Consider the following 19,208-nt stretch of genomic DNA (forward strand, 5'->3'; position numbering starts at 1 on the left):
CCCACTAAGTTATATCTTGCATTTTGGTATTGTGTTCGTTTTAAAATCTGTACTTATCCGTTTCTAGAGGGAGCTTGCGTGCTGTCAATGCGGTGTCAACAACGTTAAATTCGCGCCAATCAAACCGTGTTTGCCGCATCGCTACGTCCTAGCAGCATCGGAGTGAAGATAATTCTGCGGAAATCTCTGTTTTAAAAATATATTACTGTGCCCACTGGTCATCGTGATGGCTCTGTGGGTTGACCGCTATCGTCCGCGGGAGCTATCAAAGCTCGACTATCATAAAACGCAAGCGAATCAACTGATAAATCTGTGCTCCCAAGGAGACTTTCCGCATCTGATGTTCTACGGACCTTCAGGGGCTGGGAAGAAAACCCGCATCATTTGTTTGCTGCGAGAACTGTATGGCTCCGGCGTCGAGCGACTGCGAAATGAAGTGATGAACTTTACGACACCATCGAACAAAAAAATCGAAATCATGACCGTAAGCAGTAACTACCACATCGAGGTTAATCCGTCCGATGTTGGTATTTACGATCGCGTGGTGATTACCGACATGATCAAGCAGATCGCACAAACCCAGCAAATCGATCCATCGGGGCAGCGTGAGTTTAAAACGATCGTTCTTTCGGAGGTTGACGAGCTTACGAAAGACGCACAGCATGCGTTGCGTCGTACGATGGAAAAGTATGTGGCCACTTGCCGTTTGATCCTGTGCGTTAACTCGACGTCACGCATCATTCCCGCGGTGAAGAGTCGTTGTCTCGGAATACGTGTTTCTGCACCGACCGAGGATGAAATTGTATCCATCATCAATGTAAGTCAAAGGGCATTTTCTACCTTTTGTATGCTAATGCTAACAAGTGTACATAATGCTTTCGTTTATCCGTAGTCAATCTGCAAAAAGGAGAATCTCCACATTCCACCGGAGCTAGCGGTTAGGATAGCACAGAAATCCGAACGCAATTTACGCCGGGCTATACTGTCTCTCGAGGCCTGCAAAGTAATGCAGTATCCTTTCACAGCGAACCAGGAAATACCCGACATGGATTGGCAGACGTACCTGAAGGAAACGGCTAACATGATCGTGCAGGAGCAAACGCCACAACGCATGGAGGTTGTTCGCGAACGGCTGTATGAGCTGCTGTCCCAAGGGATACCACCGGACATAATTTTCAAGGGTTTGGTGCAGATTCTCGTGAAGAATTGTGACATGAGCTTGAAAACGCAAACCCTCAGCTATGCCGGTCTGTACGACCATCGGATGCAGCGTGGCAGCAAACACATCTTTCATCTGGAAGCATTCGTTGCACAGTTCATGGCGCTGTACAAGAAATTCCTAAACCAAATGTCGGCTATGGACATGGATGAGTTTTAAAAGAATATCGGTAGTCAATATACGCGATGTTTGTTACATTCTTATGCCAAGAACTTTATTTACGGTTGCTTAATAGTTTGGATAATATTTCACTCTGAATAATGAAACTTTGCTTTTTCTTGTGCCAAGTGCCAGATACCCGCCGGAAGGAGAAAATTCGGCCGCCGTTATCATCCCTATTCCACTCATCTGTACCGGAAAATTGCGGAACACCGTTCCACTTTTAACGTGAATTAGTCTTGCCGCATTTTTTACTGTTGACGACGCAATCAACAATATTTCAGATGTTGCATTGAATGAAAGCGAATCAATGAATGTGGTCAGATTGTTAATGGTCTTCAGCGGTACCGGATTTTGCTGGGTCAATGTTGCGTCCATCGTGTAAATATTAACGATGCCCTGTCTGCTACCGGTAGCCACATATTGCCCATTTGGACAGATAGCTATGCACGATCCATTAACACAACCATCGTCCTGAAATACATTCACTACTCTCTTCTGCTGCAGGCAAAATACGGACACCTTCGTATCAGTGCTGTGACACAGCAGATATTTTGAGTCCGGTGTAAATGCTAGCGACGAACACGTGTAGCTCAGCTGGATCAGTTGCAGTACGTCTTTCGATATGGCGCTCATCAGATGTACCTCGCCAAATTCTCCAGCTGATGCCAAGTACTTTCCACATCGCGATGCGCGAAAATTGTTCATCATCAAGGTATCCTTATCCGGTATTTTACGACTCTCGCTGTGGCCGCTGATTAGATCGTAAATGTGAAAGGTCTTACGGTAACTACCAAAAATGACTTCGTTACCATCCGGCGACAGACTGGCGCAAGTGAGACGCGTCTTCTTCAACCCGATCGTGTGAAGCTTCTCATTTTGAACTCCATCTACTGCAACGATCGACACCAGGCCACCTTTACCGACTATGATCGCAACCATCGATGTCGGATGGAACATGATGGAGCAAATTTCTCCTTTGTTATTCACATCGCGGCTTAAATCCTTCAACCTTTTCAATTCGATCGTACCTTTCGGCAGTCCCTGTGCGGTTGGCCCCTTAACCACATGACCTACCGTTTGAAGGATCTCATCGTCAGAATCAACCTCCTTAACTCGATCCAGATCGGCCCACTTGGGTTTGCCAACAATCTGTTCGAACTGATTGCGCCGTCTTTGTTTGGTCACCTGTCCGGGTAATTCCTGCTGAGAGAACTTATTTCGCTTCATGTTCGAAGAATCCTCTTCATCATCATCATCCGAATCGTGCCAAATGGCAGATCGTTTTTGGTTCCGTTTGTCGCCCGTTTTTAGTTTATCTTCGTTCGGTTGTGTTGCAGGCGCTGTTTTTTCCTTTTGCTTCTCCTGCGTGCTCAATTGCGATACAAATGCTGCTTTGCCGCCAAATACAAGCGACATCAGCATCTTTTCCTTCTTGGAAGTGGGTTTATCAATCTTCACCTCTTTCACCGCTTTTGCATGGTTCTTCGATTTCTTCTGCATTTTAGGTTTAATCTGCTTTTTGTTTGTAAGCTTTTTTGCCAGCTTCTTTTTTACTTTTTCCGGTGATTTGCCTCCTTTTTTCGCGGAAGCGGCAATTTCAGAACTCTCCATATTTTGGTCCTTCCCAGCATTCGATTGATTTCTTGTCTGATTTTCATCATCGCCAGTTTCCGGCTCAGACTTAATATTATCTTCATCGGACGATTCGTTTGACGCGGCATTCTTGTACCCCATTTTAGATTTTAAAGCGCGCACGTAGCTTGAAATTAGCGCCTCATGATCGAGATTATCGTCAGATTGCGATTCGGGTTCTGATTTTATAGATGCATCATCAAATGTATGCGCGGCTACGGTGGGTACCACTTCGTCCTCGTCACTCTCTGACTTGATCGATGGTTTTTCATCTTCGCTGGACGATTTATCATCTTCATGAACCGTGTCTTTTTGTCCAGTTTTTGTCTGCAGGTCCCTAGCAAGGTTGCTTGTAAGGTGACCGAAATCATCATCGCTTTCCATGGTTGTATTCAGAAATATTTTAAGACTACTTCTCACAATAACTAGCCGCACTACAAAACACGTGAAAATAAATGTTTCTTGAATTGTCAATTTTGACAGCACCGTGTTGTATTCCTATTTATCCCTTTGGAAATGGCTACAAACACTGTAGATCCCTTCAGTTACGGCTGGTCAAAATATAACGTCAAACGTCACAACATTCAATTATGTAAAAAGTGGAGAAATAAATGTTTTCTATTTGTTAGCCAAAAATTTGGTCGATGTTCTCGATCGGTTTCAATTAAACTAAATGATTATTCGGAAGAGCAATACACTGAAACAAATTTTGGATCGATGGCCCGGTAAACGAACGTTCGGTATCTATCGGTTTTTGCCTATCTTCTTTGGACTTGGAGCGGCTTTGGAATTTTCGATGATCCATTGGCGTGTTGGAGAAACTAATTTCTGTAAGCATTTTATAGTAATTCGTAAAATATGGATTTGGTGCTAATCTTTCTTATTGTATTTGCAGATAACACATTCAAAAAACGGCAGGCGAAAGAAATCGTGGAAGAAAAACTACGATTGCATCAGCTAGAACCGATTTCACCGAAGTAGATAGTGTGCAAGAGACGGTGAAATTAGCGATTAGCAAACCGTAAGCGTAATCATGCCGGCCGGTGTACCTATGCGACAGTATCTGACCTTCATGGCGGCCGCTTTGCTGTCCATGTTCGTGGGATCACAAGTGGTTCACAATTACTATCACCCGCTACGAGACTTGAACTATTACGTGGAACGAGAGATCAAAATGCAAAGGTTACGTGAAGTGCCACAACAACCGGACAATATGGACACTTCCAAGAATCGTTAGAAATAAAAGAACCATTAGCCGATAATCGATTGGACATGTAGCAGTTTGAGTATATATTCAGTTCTCAATCCTAAGGGCTTTAAAAATACGGAATAATGCCATTATTTTGTTCTAGAATTATTACACTCACTATTGCTGCTGAGTGGAGGCATGCGCTGCCTTTAGCACCTTCAGATGCTGCATCAGGGTCTCGTTTCGCTGGCATTCCATCGTGAGCTGTTTGACCGTCGCTGCATATTTGCGCTGTTGTTCTACTAGACAAAGTAACTGAGCGTTTAAGCCGTCGCGCTTAGCTTTCTCGTCGTCACATTTTTTCTTCAATTTTGCCTTCGTTGCACGAATTCCTTCGACGATGGTTTCAAACTGTTGCACAAATTGTTCGCGCGAATGCGGAGTCTGCATGGCATTTGCATAGTTGTCGTAGATGGAGTTCAGCAACGACATTTCCTTCTCCAGATACAGCTTAGTATCATCCAGCGTGTTGTACAGCGTGTAAAATTGCTTTGTTTCCCGATGCTTTGCACTTACTGTGAGTAAAGTAAACGTTATTGCCTACGTATGGCAAGTAAAAGGGAAAAATCGTACCTTGATTATAAAGCTCAAGAAACCTTCGCTGATATTGAGCCAATTCCGTACGATCTGGGACGGTGTCCAACTGACGTTTGATAGCCACGTACGAGCGGTTCTTCTTTGCTAGCTGCAGACGAAGCGATTTCAGTCGTTCCAGTTCCATGTCCAATTGGCGCTGAAGTTCGACCATATCTTCATCCGGTGTTGATGTTTCGGCTTTCCTAAAAACAACGATAATACAATAATATGACTTAATTAATTTGAATGGCAACGGTGCGATAATTACTCTATCTTTTGCTGGAGTTCTGCCAACTCTTTCTTGCAATTATCTTTAAACTGTGTCTCCTGTTTCTTCATGCGCTCGTTTTTCAAAACTAACTCTTTGACGTGGTCCAGTATTCTGTAAAGAAGAAAAACATTAATTTAGAAATTAAATCTTCACTCAAAATTCCCTAGCAACAAACTTTTGATTATTTTCAGTAATTTCTAGGTTGTCGAGATTTCTTATTTCCTCTTCAAGCGTTTCTTTACGATCGCTAGCTTCCTGTAGTTCCCGTTCTTCCTCCTGCACCGTTATTCGCAGCTGAGCGCATTCGCCCAATGCAAGTTCAAGTTTCTTCTCTAACGCCAGTTTGAGGGCTAGTTGAGATTTAACGCGGTTTCGTTCAGATACGTTTTCAACTACATCGGATGAAATCTTTTGTTTGATATCATCGTATCTTTTCGACAACTTTAACTGGTCTGCATCCGTAAGTTCGACGGGAATGTTGTGCTATAAAAGGAACAGAACATTAACACCAGTTAGTATAATCGTTAAGATATTGAACAATAAACACCTTTACCTCTTTTGTGATCATTTTAAATAAAACATCAAAATTAAGCTAAAAAAACACGTGTAAAAAAAACAAAACAATGTGAATAGCAAAAAGCAAATAAAACAGGCAACTAATTTAAATTACACACAATAAAAGTAAAATTCATACCTCCTTTTCAGTACTCACTGTTGCGTCTTCCTCGTCCTCTTCTTCATCCTCCGCGCCAGTCTCGGTTCCATCGTCCAAAGATCGGACCCCATCAGATATTTCCTGATCCGTAGCATCCTTTGGCCGCACCGGTATCCATCCTCCACCGGCTGCTTTACGTTGTTTAAACTGTCGCTTGGGAAGATACTTGGATTCGATTGCCTGCAGATAAGCTAATTGTTTTAGGCGCAAACGCTGCAACTCGCGATCCGATTCAAGGGTAAAATGGTTCTGAAACTGAGTCGCAGCCAGCTTCCGCAACGTGTCCGCCTTTTTGCTTCGATTTTCCACCGAACGTTTGACCAACCATTGCACCACGGGAAATATGTTGATGAAATCCAAGCCCTGTATTTGATGCGGTTCAATCAGAAACGGACACTTCATTCGAGGCAAAACACCAACTATCTTTTCCGTCAAGGCACTGTTTATGAGGTAATGGCATATAATGTGGAATAAATAACGATGCCGCTAGGAGTTTGTAAGGATTCTTGCGTGATACTTACATCTTCTGGCCGATGGTAAGATTCTCGTGGAACAAAAGATCCACATTGACGTCATAGTCACAGGCCTCGATGCACCAGGTCATACCGCCCACTATCTTGTCGAAGGACGAGAGACCCTGTATGTGCGCCCGATAGTATCCGGCACCGACGAGTGTATCAATGATGTCCTGCTCCTTTCGTTTCTGCTCTTCGTCTTCTCGCTTTTCAACCTGTGAAATGGTATTGGATGTACACACCATAAGTTGTTATCAAATGGCTTCTTGTGATTCACCCACTTACCTGAATTTCATTACCATCCGCATCGAAGCGTGTTGCCAGCTTCACATTGGGTAGATGCTTAGAAAAGATGTTTTTTGTGGCCATGGTAGGTTAGGAGTAATGTAAATTGTGATTGGAAGTGATTTACAAAAGTGCTAATACACGCACGAAACGAGATGAACCGTGGGCTCACAGTGCTTCAAGTGTAATCGCCCTATAGCGGTATCAACAAGGTATTGCACCAATACTAACGCCAATTATGACAGCTAGCTCGCGACATAAACAATAACAAAAGAGAAAAAAAATGAAAAAAACAGCTGCATTTATTCGCCATTTATTTGAATAACATCTTTCAAGAACTGTGCGAAATATCTTACGAATATTTGAATTACAACAAATTACAAAATAATTTTCGGACAAGATGCTTTAAGCCATATGAAGGTAAGCTAATTTAATGAAATCTGTTAAATAGGTTTATTGAGGATGTCGCGTAAAGTTTTCCATTTTTTCGCCTACGACTCAACATCAGCCATTAAATAAAAAAAAGTTACATATATTTTACCAAATCTCTTCCGCACCAGCAGACTATCTGATTTCCTAGAGGTATATGTGGTCGCGTTCCCCGCAGGATACGTATAAAAACCGAATCAGAAAACACGATCACATTTGTACAATGCAAATTAATTAACGCTACAAAGCTGCACATCAAAAAACGGAAGCACATGGGTACAGTTTGCAAACATCGCTTTCGACGATCCCTTACTATTCGCTTATTGTAGGTAAAGTTAATGAAACGATCAATGCTAATATTGTCCAGTTAGTTTGCTCGAAGAAGTTAAGTTAGTTCCATTCGACAAGAACACTGGTATAACTTGGGATATGTAATGCGGATCGGTACACAATTAGCAGCCTACAGTTGTGTTAAACAAATTTCTTACACACTCGTTCACAATAGATATTTAACCGTATTTGGGTATCGCCTTATTTTCATGCCAATCTAATACAACAGTCAGTGTGGTAAGCAATAAATGCTTTACGGGTGCACGGTTTGTCCTGATCATAACTGGTGCTAGTTTCTAGTTTGATATTCGTTTGACACACCTGTTACCCTTCATTTGTTCTATTTCCTTAAGCCTAGCTTAAACAATAATAAAAAATATAGTATAAAGGCAAGCGTCTCTCTTCGCTGGGGAGCAAAAATCGCTCCCGCTATGTAGAGTTCAACTTTTTGTTGGCAGCTATTATAATTCGGCACAATTCCACCTCACGGAACTTCCATTCAAAAGTAATCTCAGTCTCGATTTAAAATGTTGTTAAGAGTTAGTTTCGATGCACGTTTTACAGGATGTAATCATTTCCTAAAGCAATGATATGATGAGGATTGATAATGTTTCGCAAAACAAAAAAGCAAAACCTAATCTTCTGCACTGTAATATTGACGAAACTTTGAAAAAACTATCCCTGGTGGTTACATATGTTATCGAGAAGTTTTCTAAAGCAAAATGATATCATCTAAAAACCTTGTGAGAGGAATGCCGACAAACTATACATGTGGATCATCATCCGTCGCATGGATGGATGTGGAAATCTTTACCCGGTTACCCGGTTGCGGTTAAGTCGAAGGTTACAAAAGGTACCTTCGTTCTATTTGAGCTACACCTTCCTTTCAGGACACTTCCATGTTTCGATGGACGGTTACCGGGACGAGGATGTGATGACCGCTGGTTGTGGTCGAGACGGGTGATCCCGGCGGCAACACCGTTGTCCCCAATACACCCGTTCTAGAAATGGATGTGGGCGAGGGAAGCAATGTTTGCATGGCCGGGTCCGCAAACCGATCGAACGTCGTTCCGATCATTTTCGACTCGTTAAGCATTGGAGGCTTCGACAGAAAGGAGCTTCCAGGACCGCCCGTGTGATTGCTGTATGGGCTCGAAACGGATGTGCTGATGGATGCGCTGTCCGACATTGACAGTCGCTTGTTACCAACACCCGTGCCATGCCCACCACTTCCGGACGGAATTCCTTGCGGATCCACATTAGACAAACACAGATGCTCCGATTCCTCATGATGCGTCATGGTAGAGTAGCCATGATCGGATGAACCTCCACCACCACCACCGTTCGGGCGCCGATAGTCTGAGGACATCTGGTACGGTGAGGCTACATTTGGAATAATCATATAATTTGCATTATGTTGCCCGTTTAACAACAGATTTTGCTTCGCATTTGTACGGCTAATGTCACAATCATCGGACGGGCTGCCATCGTCCAGATCGAAACGTGATAACGGCAAACCATGGCAGTGATCTGCTACTAAATCATCATACAAATGCTCGGAAGCTCCACTTTGGTCAGCATTTTGCCGGAAGCAATACATCGCAAAACCAACCACGAGGCAAAGGGCAAGAATAGCACCAGCAACGGGACCGATTGAGCTGTAGGCGGGTGGCAAAATTGACTCCATGTTGTTACCGGTGTACGCTGCGTCACCGTACGGTGTAGGAGCTCCAAAAACACCATTAAAACATGCTAGCTGTGCCGTACAAAACGGGGTATTGAGTCGATTTTCACCATCTACATCAACCTGACACCATTCACAGCCCACCAATCCTATTAGAAATTGGGAAAAGAAAAGATATTAGTTAATCAATTAACAAGCATATAACAAGTATATGCCAACGTTCAACCTACCCATGCACTCGTTCTGTGTCGTGTAATCCTCGCAATTAATATTTGTACAGCTCTTCAACTCATAATCCGCTTCGTAGTTGATGGCACTCATCGATATCAATTCTTCGGGCAACGGTGAGCAAAGTGGTACCGGGAAACTACCAGCCGATTTCGTCCGCTTAGGCTGAGCCATACAGCTTCCTTCTAGGTCAGAAGCACCATAGTCTAAGGGACACTCACACGGACATTCACACTCAGTCTGTTCCATTCGGTTGCAGTTTAGGCATGAGTTGCCAACCTACAAGCGCATAAACAAGATATTATAATATCTTACTGATCAAAATAAAAAAAATGTATTATTTTTACTGCTTACCGTACTACATGGACAAAATGCTCCTCCATCGTTTGTGGAGTTAACAATGCCAAGGAATAGATTCGTGCCGGAAATCAATGCAATCTGGTACTTTGTTTTCTCCCCATACATCAAATTGGTGATGACGTCCTCTGTGGACAGACTCATGTTAAACTGATAGAACCGCTGCACCGTCCGGTTGACATAGTTGTAGCACATTTTCTTCGTCACCAACTGTTTGTGATTGAGAATGTCGTTGGCAACTTGCGATTCCTTGTGTGTTATGTGTTCAACCGGACGTCGGGTGTTTCCTGATCGTATCGGTGCTTCAGCAAGCATTGGATGTGCTACCAGGTAGCCACGATCATCCATCAGGAAACACTTTATACTGTCCATACTACAAACGGCAGCCGAATCCAGCAGTAGCTTGTAAAAGAACGTCTGAGTAAAGTCCATCGCAACAACGGCGATTGCTTTATGATGTGCGGTGTTGCTGCTTGTTGTACCCGTTCGTCCTTCCGATATAGCATACGCGACACTTACGACATATCCAGCACCACCAGCATCGAGGTAGGGTTGGGTGAACACCAATCGACCCGGGTATTCCATCGCCTTTACGAACCACGGCCGTTTCGTTGGCTCTAGGTCAGTATCGAGCAAACCGCCTGGGAACATCTGCAGCACACCGTTCACGGAAGCAGCATAACGTCTTACGATGTACCGGCTAAGATTGCTCTGCGTATGACGCACTTGATAGTCGTAAAGTATTTGTAACAGTGCCAAAACATCGCTACGCACATCCGGCTGCAGACCTGGGTTAGCGAACAGCAGCTTGCCGTACGTGTCCTTCAGATAGGCCATAATGTTTTGTATCGTTCGTACGTTCACTTCCTCGCTGGTACCGTCTCGGTTGTTACGAATATGTGTAAATGGGGACTGGAAAGAGGAAGCGCTCAGGTAAAGTGTGCTTGCGTCAGCAATGGCTAATTGTTTCACTAATCGACAAAGCGATCCGTCGCCACCCGATTGCAGCAACTCTACTGGCGGCCGTTGCAGCTGAGGCGGAAAAATGTCGATACGATGATAAAGCAACGTTGTTAGCAGATTTCTGGTCGTACTACTGCTGGCAGCAATGAAATTGTACTCGACACTATTGCGCCCATCGTTACTTCCCGTCACCGGATGAAGATAATGTACCGGGGCATGGAAGGCATGGGATCCTTCCGTATCTAGCGAGTTGTCGGAATCGACACCGAGAGTTCGTACGATGCACACGATGTAAGAATATACACGCTTCCAGTAGTACATGGTGGTGCGGTTCGTGCCGTAGTGATTGATCCGCAGATTACCTTCCGGATCGGCTAGCATACGCTTGTAGGCAGGCGCGAAATGCTCTCGCTCAAGTCGCGTTATGTTGGTGATGTAGAAGCTTCCACGAGCGGCCAATGGTCGAGGAAAGGATGGATGCATAATTGTGTTACCCTGTAGATCGATCAGAAATGCGTATGAATCGTCCTGCTGTCGATAGTACGCAACATGTTCTGCCAGATCGCTCAGATATAGATCAACCCCCACAAGACCATGAATTCCTGCAGGATAGCTCAAGGTAACAACGGTATCCTGCAGTGACGGATCGTAGTACGGCAAGTGTATTCGCAAATGTTCCTCAATGAAGCGACTGGCGCTTAAAAACGGTTCCATTAAAGCCACGATGAAGCGCTGCGCATCGAACGAGTGTTTCGATATCATTACCATCTTTCCGGCGGGATATATGACCTGTGAGAGGTTGTATCGGGCGTAGTTTTGTGTGCTAATGTCTGCGATAAGTTGCTTCTCGTGAGCAACTTCGCGTTCGTCAAGCAATATTAGGCAACTGTTGATAACGACTGGGTAGGGCAACCGTGTCTGACCTTCGTGGATAGTTTGGAGGATGGTTTTTGGAGCGGATGAGCCGACTGGCAATAGGGCTCGGCCAAGATACAGGAACACTACCGGTACTTCATCGTCGTGTGTCCGATAAATGTCGGAGAATGCTTCAAACGCATACTGGAAGCCCGCCGAGTGATCTGTCGCTTGTTTTGTTCGGTTAAGCGAATCAATAAAATCTACCAATCGATCCTTCTCGTCCATTGTTGCGCGAACGAAACGGTTCGGTTTGCGACAGTCGAAGAACTCGTCCGAAGTGATGACGCGCTGTCCGATCGCTACAACCGAAATGCGATCATTTTCGTTGAGCAGATATAGCACGAACTTGCTGATCGCTTTGGCCACTTCGAGCTGGTCGTACGTGATCGTGTTACCGACGTCTAGCAAAATTAGCACATGTTTGTTGCGTACGGCCGACAGGAACAATGCTTTAAGCCGACCGTCTCTAGGATAGTAGTGGCATTTGTAAGCGCTGGCATGATCAAGCGAGGAAAGATAAAACTGCTGCCGGTAGCTGAAATAATTCTCATCCATTAGTGTGCTGAGCTCGGTAAACAGCTGCTGCAGGTTAGCATTGTTATCGTCTATAGTTTGATCGGTAATACGTATTCTTGGGCGATCTGAGTCTGCGTTCGCCGGAAAGGCACTGAAATCTAGGAAACCGTTGGCGACGCTATTGTTAGATCCGTTGCTATTCGCCAAGGCGTCGACAGACGGGGAATACGGTCTGCTTAGCGAAACGTTCGATAGTTTTGTGCTCTGAATGAAGCTTTGCAGATCGAACGGAGCCTCATCTTCCCACGGATTGATGAGCTCGCTATAGGGACATGGATTGATGAGAGTGTTGTACTTTGCACCATAGCTGGTGCCGGTGTGTTGGATGAATCGTCGCAGCTCTTCGATCACCGATATCGTCTGATTGAGCTTCCGAGTTAGCTTGAGAGCAATTTTTTCCAATAGCTCGGCATCATTGTGGATCGTTGTTATTATTTCCATGCTGTCGTATAATTTCTACAAAAGCGAAAAAAATGTATTTTATTGACTACATTCTTTAATAAACACTACGATTTTATAGACGAAAATGTACCTGTACATTCGGAACATTTAGCTCTCCATTTCGGATATGAACGAAAGTAGTTTCCAATGATTTTGTCAGGTCCTGAACGCTATATTCCACCGATCCCGTAGAAGTGGAAGTTGCTGTGGTGCCGGAACTTGGCAAGGAAGCAGTCACCGACGATGACGGTGAAACGGGCGGTAAAGATGTGGGTGCAGATATCACCGTCACCGAAGGCACTTGGTTGTTATCGGAACTTATCGGTACACCACCACTTGCGTTGCTTATCGAGTGAACTATGCTATTTACAAATATTGTGCTGGCAGACGCTACTGCTCCCTGACAATGCAGCGGAATCGGCAGCAGCAGCAGAATAAGCATCAACATTACGAAGTAATACTGGACGGTCTGGGAAGGTCGCTTCATATTAGCGGTGGTTCGTTTTATCCAACGAGGAAATGCTTTCTTTCGTCCCTCAACGATCCATACGATATGGAACGGAACACACACACGCAGCACGATCTTCCACACGCACACAACTACACGTAAACAAGGTGGACTTCGAGAGCAAATCGTATTGCTTCACTGTGAACTTTCCTGCGGCCAGCATATTCGCTATCGATGCATTTCGTACAAATTTTTACGTGCGTAATGTAATGTTTTGAAGAAAATGTATCCTGCCGCGATAAATTCTTCCATACGATCGTATTTGAGCACTGTTTACCGCACCGTCACAGAGGTATGTTATTTGGATGCTGATTCGTAAACTTACATCTAAACTGTTTTCACTTGCATTAACATTCCATTAAAACCATAAAGTAACTTTTTGCTTGCACTGTTTAGGTTCAATCAGGCGCAACAATTGCTTCACTTTGTTGTCACCTAAACGAGAGTTCAGTGAAAAACAATAGGAGAAGTATATGCTAACTCTACGTGCTTTGCTTTTTTACCATCGCGTTTGACAGTGCGTGAAGCTAGCTCTCAATATTTTCGCACGTGTCACTTCAGTCAACAGCATACCGCGACACATGCAGGGCTGAATCGCTTCGTATGATACAGGGTTTCGAATCATATAAGGGAACAGTTCAATCGGTATGGAGAAAGATTCAACCGCTCAGGGGATGTTTGCAACGCTTTGGTGGAATTTTTCACTCGCTTAGGAGAATTTTGCAAGCATATAGGGGAATGTGTCAAGCAGTTAGGGGAACCGTGCAATCATAATAGGGAATTTTGCAACCGCTGAGGAGAGCAATCTGTCAACCTCCAAAATGTCATCGTTGGTCGTCCGTTGTTTGTTTATATTGAGCAATTATCCGTAATCAAAACGTTTGCGAAAACAGTTTATTTTATTAAGCTTATTTTAAATTCATATTTTGTGTAATTTTATGTTCATTTTTTCGTAATGCAGCTGCTCAATGTAAACAAACAACGGACGGCTAAAGTTGACATTTTGGAGGTTGACAGATTGCTCTCCTCAGCGGTTGCAAAATTCCCTATTATGATTGCACGGTTCCCCTAACTGCTTGACACATTCCCCTATATGCTTGCAAAATTCTCCTAAGCGAGTGAAAAGTTCCACCAAAGCGTTGCAAACATCCCCTGAGCGGTTGAATCTTTCTCCATACCGATTGAACTGTTCCCTTATATGATTCGAAACCCTGTAAATTATAACAAGAATTTACACAACTTATTTCCTGATGATTAAACCACGTAGCCGGATAATCAGTCCATGGGGGTTTGGATGAGGTTTGGTACCCCACCCTGTCGTGTGGAACCAGGACTGTTTATCACATACAACTCCGGCCCAACCCCGGTAAAAAATTGTACGGATTTGAAATATATTGCTGTAAAATGTATGGTTTTGGCAACACTGTCTGTTTGGCGTTGTTTGTATTGTTTATCAAAATATATCATTGTGCTTTTTAAACTTGGTACTATAATTACGGATTTTAATGAAATACAAACGTTTAGCCATGATCTTTTCGAAGCAATTAGAATCAAACAGTGGCAATTTATCCTTCATTAGTAAATTTCATCCTCAATTTTTATCTACTACCGCCCTCTGTACGTCAAAACTTTAAACTACTTGGCCGTGATGCCAGTTTTCTCTAGCGACCGTTACACACAGGCAGGCCACGTGCGTTTAGCAATTCTGGGAAGAGGTTGATTTGTGCTGATGCAAGATGTAATTAAATCTAGAGATGAGAATAACTCTTTTTAGTGAGTCAACTCAGAGTGAATGAGTCGTTATTAGGAGTCAGATCGTTTAACGACTCATTTCGGAGTCATAAAAACCCAGGCATAAACGAATAAGTTAAGGTACGGTCACTTTACTCATTCATGGATGTAAGCATGTAGCCGTGGTGAGTCGAGTGGCAAAAAGAGTAAATACGTGAGTTGAAACGAAAATGTGCGAGTGAGTTGAAACAAAAATGAGTTGAATCGAAACGTTTGATACACATCAGTTGAAACGGAATACATGTGTACTAGCCAAATGAATATACTGCTCGCTATGCCTAACTATTAAACCTGCATAAGCGAACCAGCGGGCTAGTCTGATCGGCAAGGACATGAAACGGGATTCGCCTCTGCTTAGGAGATTGGTAAATTTATATATTTTTTTTAATTTTTTATTATTATTTATTCTTTTTTTATTTAAAGCATTATTTGAGTGAAAAGAAACTTATTTCAACAAATTCGCATTAAAATACAAAAATTTATAAATTTTGCTAAATTTCTTTAAAAAAAAGCCTTAGGAAATTGCCAAATTTATTGATTTTTTTTCATTATTTTTTATTCTTTTTTTATTCAAAGCATTTGGGGCGGTTATAGCCTTAGGAAATTGGCAAATTTATTGTTTTTTTATGGGATCAAATCCCATTCGAACCGTCTCCCCGTAGCATGGACTGAATATCCTGCTACGTGGTAAAATAAGTCTTGATACGGCCAGGCCGTTCTAACCGAGCAAAAAAAAATTATTTAATTCATTATTTGAGTGAAAAGAAATTTATTTCAATAAATTTGCATTAACATACATCAATTTATAAATTTTACTATACTTTCAAAAAAAAAAGCTAAGGGCTTAGGAGCACTGGCGGATCAAGCTTCTCGGAGGCCCTAAGCGGAATGGTAATTGGGGCCCCAAAACTACGTCGCACTGTCGATAAACTTAAATCAATGAGGATTATTTTGCATTGATCCACTATGGATGATCAGAGGAAGTCAAATACTGACCGGGGGTTGAACTGATTGCAAAAGTGCTGTCCAGGGGGTGGCTCTAACTGAGAATCCTCGGGGCTCCTAAAACTCTGATTGCGATGACGGGGGTGTTTTGGGGGACAAAAATATAATTCATGCTTACTGCTTTTCCTGACACCATGAAACAGAAACAGGAACAGTCTAAGGAGATTTTTTTTATTTCCATAAAGACGGTCACGCCGTATATCTGGATCAAAGGAGATCTGGATCAAAGGCGCGTAAGGATAAGTTATTTTGAAACGTTAACAAAAGGGCTGACAGAAGACATGAACGTAGATCTACGAAAGCAGCGCAAAGAATTATAGAGAAGATAGCGATGGAAGGGAACTGCATCAAAAAACGATATTATTTACAAATAATGTTGAAGCATTTATCAATGATCAATATTAACTGGCTTCAATTGACTTTTGTTTTCCTTTAACTGAGTTGATTCACTGCTCTTACGTGGCATGCCTTCATTCGATCTTTTATTCACTATACGTGCTGTTGGAGTACTACGTGATATGTAAAAAATGCTGTATTGGAAGTAATTAAAAGTTGCATCATTAGTGGTTTCTTTCAATGTAACTTTTTTATTTTGAGCTTTGTTATTTTAACAAGATAAAACGAACATAAAACACATCACACCAATGCAAGAACTATTTTTCGGAGGATTTTTATATTTATTTCAATATAAAACATTCTATCAACTATTAAATTAAAACGATATTTACAATTGCATGTTTGTGTATGTGTAATGTGTGAACATGAATCCATGCGGGCAGCCGTGTTTCAGCACACTATTGGAACGTAACAGGGACGATCAGAGGAAAACACGAAACTCAAATTCGATCGTATTTGTGCATTTGCTTTGTCAACGTTCATTCATTTGTTTTCACTTTCATTGTAGCGATTGGTTACCCGTTTGGTGCAGGTATTTTCACAGTTTCCGTTTTTTAAAACTTGTTCCACTTCCCCGTGTGTTGCACAGCGTACAAAAGAAAAATAATTGGCAGGACAGTGCCTATTGGAAATTCCTTGCGTAAACGTTTTCGTTACCGAAGTCATTCAATAAACCATAACAATTAGGTTCATCTATCGGTGAGTAACAAACCAATACTTCACAGTGTCGCTTTCGGCAAAGACACACCAAAAACATACACAGAGTTTGGCTTCAAACAACAGCTAACAGATCGTTATCCAAGATATACGGACACATTCCAACGGGTAGCTTGCTTATGGGTGCAAAATCGTCACAGCATACACAACGGCCCGTTAGTTGCGCTTTTCCAGAGTGGCTTCAACATATTGGAGCAGGTTTTCTTTTAACAAAAAAAAAATAGGCTAACACTTGGGGAAATGGTACGCAAGTCGTCATCAAACCGCCCGTCGTTGTCGTCGGCATGCGAACATACTTTACGGTTATTATCACTATTATTATTATTTCAAAACTGTTCGTACATTCAGTTCCTGATCGGGATATTAGAAGAAGCAAAAAAAAAAAAACGCACACACACGCGACCCATTCCAGAGCTACAGCGACAAATGTGGAATGAAAAATGGGCACAAAAAGTTGGCAGCAAGATTGCAGTATTATGAAATGTGCAATCGAACCGATCGAGGGCCGCCTTTAACGACAAGTCGTGCACCGGCTCCGGGTTTCCGAGTCGGAATCTGTGAATTGCGAAATTTGCACCGAGCCGATAGATAAATTACGCTTACAGGTCAACGCCGTCGCTCGTACGCCACCGCCAAATGGATCAATAACATTTAATTTGCGATGATTTATGGGGAACGGTTCTCCTCTTGCAATTGCGCACAAAACCGACGCGTACGATCATCAAAGGAAAAATCAAAATCACTCCCAAGTGAGGCTACTTCACACATTGGGTAGAAAAGTTTCAACAGACCGATTAATATCGCACACCGCGAGTGTTTGCCAATTTTCCCGCCCCTGACGAGGATGGTGGATACCGGGTTGAGTGCTAAACGTAAGTAATTCATCGCACTCCGTCCCGAAAGTGTTGGGCCATATTAAATTACAGTCATGGCTGGTGCATGGCTTTTTGCACCGTCCTTTCCTGGTGTCCGTGTAACCAATCGCATACAGCAAAAGCTTGCTACAGCAAAAGATGAAAAGTACATTTCCTGAAGGAATTTTCAGGATCTTTAGTAATGAACTGCAACAGAACAACACATCTATCGGCCCGGGGAGTTGACCCGCGGTCTTTTTTTGTTGCAGTTTTTCTTCCGTCCACAAGAGGTCCACTGGTTCTCATCTTTTCTTCGTCTACATTATAAAAACCACCGTTTATAGGATAAGAAAAGAAGTGTTCGAATTCGTAGTGTTGATAATTTTGCTTCGAAAGAGACGACAAGGCTCCAATCTCGGCGATAAGGAATTGGGGCATTAAAGAATCGCCAGTGGCCTGAACGGTATCGTTCGCTTTGTAACGTTTTCGTTGTTGTTGCACAAAAATTTAATAAATAAACAACATGAAGATATAGCGTACAGTAGCGCAAAGTGCACGCGGAAAATTATCGATTTGCTATGTGCGCTCCGTTTCTTTTTTGCGCGCGGACAACACTGGTGACGGAGTAGGGACAGTGCGTATTGTCGGTTTAAAATCAGTCACATTTGCCATTTGTTTTATGAGTTGGTTTTTGGAAGGAAGAGTGTGTGGGACATTAAGCTACAGCTTGGTAGGACAGCATACCGGATGGATGCGAATGATGCTTTTATCCACCAACAATTTGATCGCCATGTTTGATCGTCCTTTTTTTTCGTGAAGAATCAAAAGACATAAGCAGGATGGTATCCTCGGACGACGAACGTAAAAACAATTTCTGCAAACGTGTCGTTTTAGGTATCATTTATCAGAAAAATGAGATGTACCATAGATTAATGATTGGTGATAATGATGATGATGGTGTTGATGATAATGGTCACTATTGGATGGAGGGATCCTTGATTTAATGAACTTCACGTGTATGCGTGTAACGTGCACATGTGTATGTGTGCGCGTGCACGTGTGTGTCTGTCGGTGTGTGAATGTGTGAGGAGCAAGTGAAAACAAACAGTAATAATTTGTACAATTCGTGTCACGGAAGTATCACTATTACGTCGTGCCGGCCACTTGTGGTTGAGGGCCCTTCGGTTTAATCATCATGGTGGCCTTCTTGAGCGTGTAGTCCCAGCCTCTCCAGCGGAACCATACGATACCTTGCCGGGCGGTCAGATCCTGTGGATCGTGCAGGTATAATCCGTTCAGTCCTCGTCCACATGACTTCCACCACCAGCCGCCCTGAGCGAAAAATGGAACGGATGAAGGAAACAAACATAAAATCTATAGTGTGCTC

General features: G+C 43.0%; 7 protein-coding genes across 8 annotated transcripts in view; 3 read left to right on the forward strand and 4 right to left on the reverse strand.

Annotated features, from left to right (window-relative positions):
• The first annotated feature begins 9 nt into the window (after positions 1-9).
• On the forward strand, positions 10-1,431 carry LOC125760859 (replication factor C subunit 3). Its single transcript, XM_049421404.1, has 2 exons — positions 10-817; positions 893-1,431. The coding sequence occupies exons 1-2, from the start codon at positions 227-229 to the stop codon at positions 1,376-1,378; spliced, it is 1,077 nt and encodes a 358-aa protein (XP_049277361.1). The 5' UTR covers positions 10-226; the 3' UTR covers positions 1,379-1,431.
• Positions 1,432-1,435: 4 nt separating this feature from the next.
• LOC125760847 (U3 small nucleolar RNA-associated protein 18 homolog) lies at positions 1,436-3,467 on the reverse strand. Its single transcript, XM_049421379.1, has one exon. It carries the CDS (start codon positions 3,395-3,397, stop codon positions 1,448-1,450), a length of 1,950 nt encoding a protein of 649 aa, XP_049277336.1. The 5' UTR covers positions 3,398-3,467; the 3' UTR covers positions 1,436-1,447.
• A 105-nt stretch (positions 3,468-3,572) lies between these two features.
• LOC125760870 (small integral membrane protein 4) lies at positions 3,573-4,050 on the forward strand. Its single transcript, XM_049421419.1, has 2 exons — positions 3,573-3,843; positions 3,909-4,050. The coding sequence occupies exons 1-2, from the start codon at positions 3,687-3,689 to the stop codon at positions 3,992-3,994; spliced, it is 243 nt and encodes an 80-aa protein (XP_049277376.1). The 5' UTR covers positions 3,573-3,686; the 3' UTR covers positions 3,995-4,050.
• On the forward strand, positions 4,047-4,290 carry LOC125760871 (protein brawnin). Its single transcript, XM_049421420.1, has one exon. The coding sequence runs from the start codon at positions 4,047-4,049 to the stop codon at positions 4,248-4,250; it is 204 nt and encodes a 67-aa protein (XP_049277377.1). The 3' UTR covers positions 4,251-4,290.
• Positions 4,275-6,858, reverse strand: LOC125760849 (coiled-coil domain-containing protein 93). Of its 2 annotated transcripts, XM_049421381.1 has the most exons (8): positions 6,625-6,858; positions 6,346-6,554; positions 5,804-6,263; positions 5,663-5,701; positions 5,285-5,592; positions 5,107-5,220; positions 4,836-5,041; positions 4,275-4,777 (listed from the first exon to the last, which is right to left on the reverse strand). In XM_049421381.1, exons 1-8 carry the CDS (start codon positions 6,706-6,708, stop codon positions 4,380-4,382), a joined length of 1,818 nt encoding a protein of 605 aa, XP_049277338.1. In that variant the 5' UTR covers positions 6,709-6,858; the 3' UTR covers positions 4,275-4,379. The 2 variants fall into 2 exon arrangements, with proteins under 2 accessions (XP_049277338.1, XP_049277339.1); XM_049421382.1 differs by lacking the exon at positions 5,663-5,701.
• Positions 6,859-7,053: 195 nt separating this feature from the next.
• LOC125760840 (VWFA and cache domain-containing protein CG16868) lies at positions 7,054-13,637 on the reverse strand. The gene is made up of 4 exons (XM_049421363.1): positions 12,642-13,637; positions 9,650-12,565; positions 9,298-9,574; positions 7,054-9,216 (listed from the first exon to the last, which is right to left on the reverse strand). The coding sequence occupies exons 1-4, from the start codon at positions 13,035-13,037 to the stop codon at positions 8,270-8,272; spliced, it is 4,536 nt and encodes a 1,511-aa protein (XP_049277320.1). The 5' UTR covers positions 13,038-13,637; the 3' UTR covers positions 7,054-8,269.
• Positions 13,638-16,508: 2,871 nt separating this feature from the next.
• Positions 16,509-19,208, reverse strand: part of LOC125765556 (kinesin-related protein 8) — an 81,684-nt gene continuing 78,984 nt past the window's right edge. Inside the window, exon 8 of the mRNA XM_049430845.1 lies at positions 16,509-19,153. Within this exon, the coding sequence (XP_049286802.1) occupies positions 18,968-19,153 (186 nt within the window). The 3' untranslated portion in view covers positions 16,509-18,967. The remainder of the gene's footprint in view (positions 19,154-19,208) is intronic.

Source organism: Anopheles funestus, chromosome 2RL (genome assembly GCF_943734845.2).
Source record: "Anopheles funestus chromosome 2RL, idAnoFuneDA-416_04, whole genome shotgun sequence".
In the NCBI taxonomy this organism is placed as follows: Eukaryota; Metazoa; Arthropoda; class Insecta; order Diptera; family Culicidae; genus Anopheles; species Anopheles funestus.

Coding starts and splice junctions, on each gene's coding strand:
- LOC125760849 (XM_049421381.1), bottom strand. CDS start 6,708: ATGGCCACAAAAAACATCTTTTCTAAGCATCTACCCAATGTGAAGCTG. Junction 6,555..6,624: donor CGGATGGTAATGAAATTCAG/GTAAGTGGGTGA, acceptor ACCATTTCACAG/GTTGAAAAGCGAGAAGACGA. Junction 5,702..5,803: donor CAGTGAGTACTGAAAAGGAG/GTATGAATTTTA, acceptor GTGTTTTTTTAG/CTTAATTTTGATGTTTTATT.
- LOC125760847 (XM_049421379.1), bottom strand. CDS start 3,397: ATGGAAAGCGATGATGATTTCGGTCACCTTACAAGCAACCTTGCTAGG.
- LOC125760859 (XM_049421404.1), top strand. CDS start 227: ATGGCTCTGTGGGTTGACCGCTATCGTCCGCGGGAGCTATCAAAGCTC. Junction 818..892: donor AAATTGTATCCATCATCAAT/GTAAGTCAAAGG, acceptor GTTTATCCGTAG/TCAATCTGCAAAAAGGAGAA.
- LOC125760870 (XM_049421419.1), top strand. CDS start 3,687: ATGATTATTCGGAAGAGCAATACACTGAAACAAATTTTGGATCGATGG. Junction 3,844..3,908: donor TGTTGGAGAAACTAATTTCT/GTAAGCATTTTA, acceptor TTGTATTTGCAG/ATAACACATTCAAAAAACGG.
- LOC125760871 (XM_049421420.1), top strand. CDS start 4,047: ATGCCGGCCGGTGTACCTATGCGACAGTATCTGACCTTCATGGCGGCC.
- LOC125760840 (XM_049421363.1), bottom strand. CDS start 13,037: ATGAAGCGACCTTCCCAGACCGTCCAGTATTACTTCGTAATGTTGATG. Junction 9,575..9,649: donor CATTTTGTCCATGTAGTACG/GTAAGCAGTAAA, acceptor ATGCGCTTGTAG/GTTGGCAACTCATGCCTAAA. Junction 9,217..9,297: donor GACACAGAACGAGTGCATGG/GTAGGTTGAACG, acceptor AATTTCTAATAG/GATTGGTGGGCTGTGAATGG.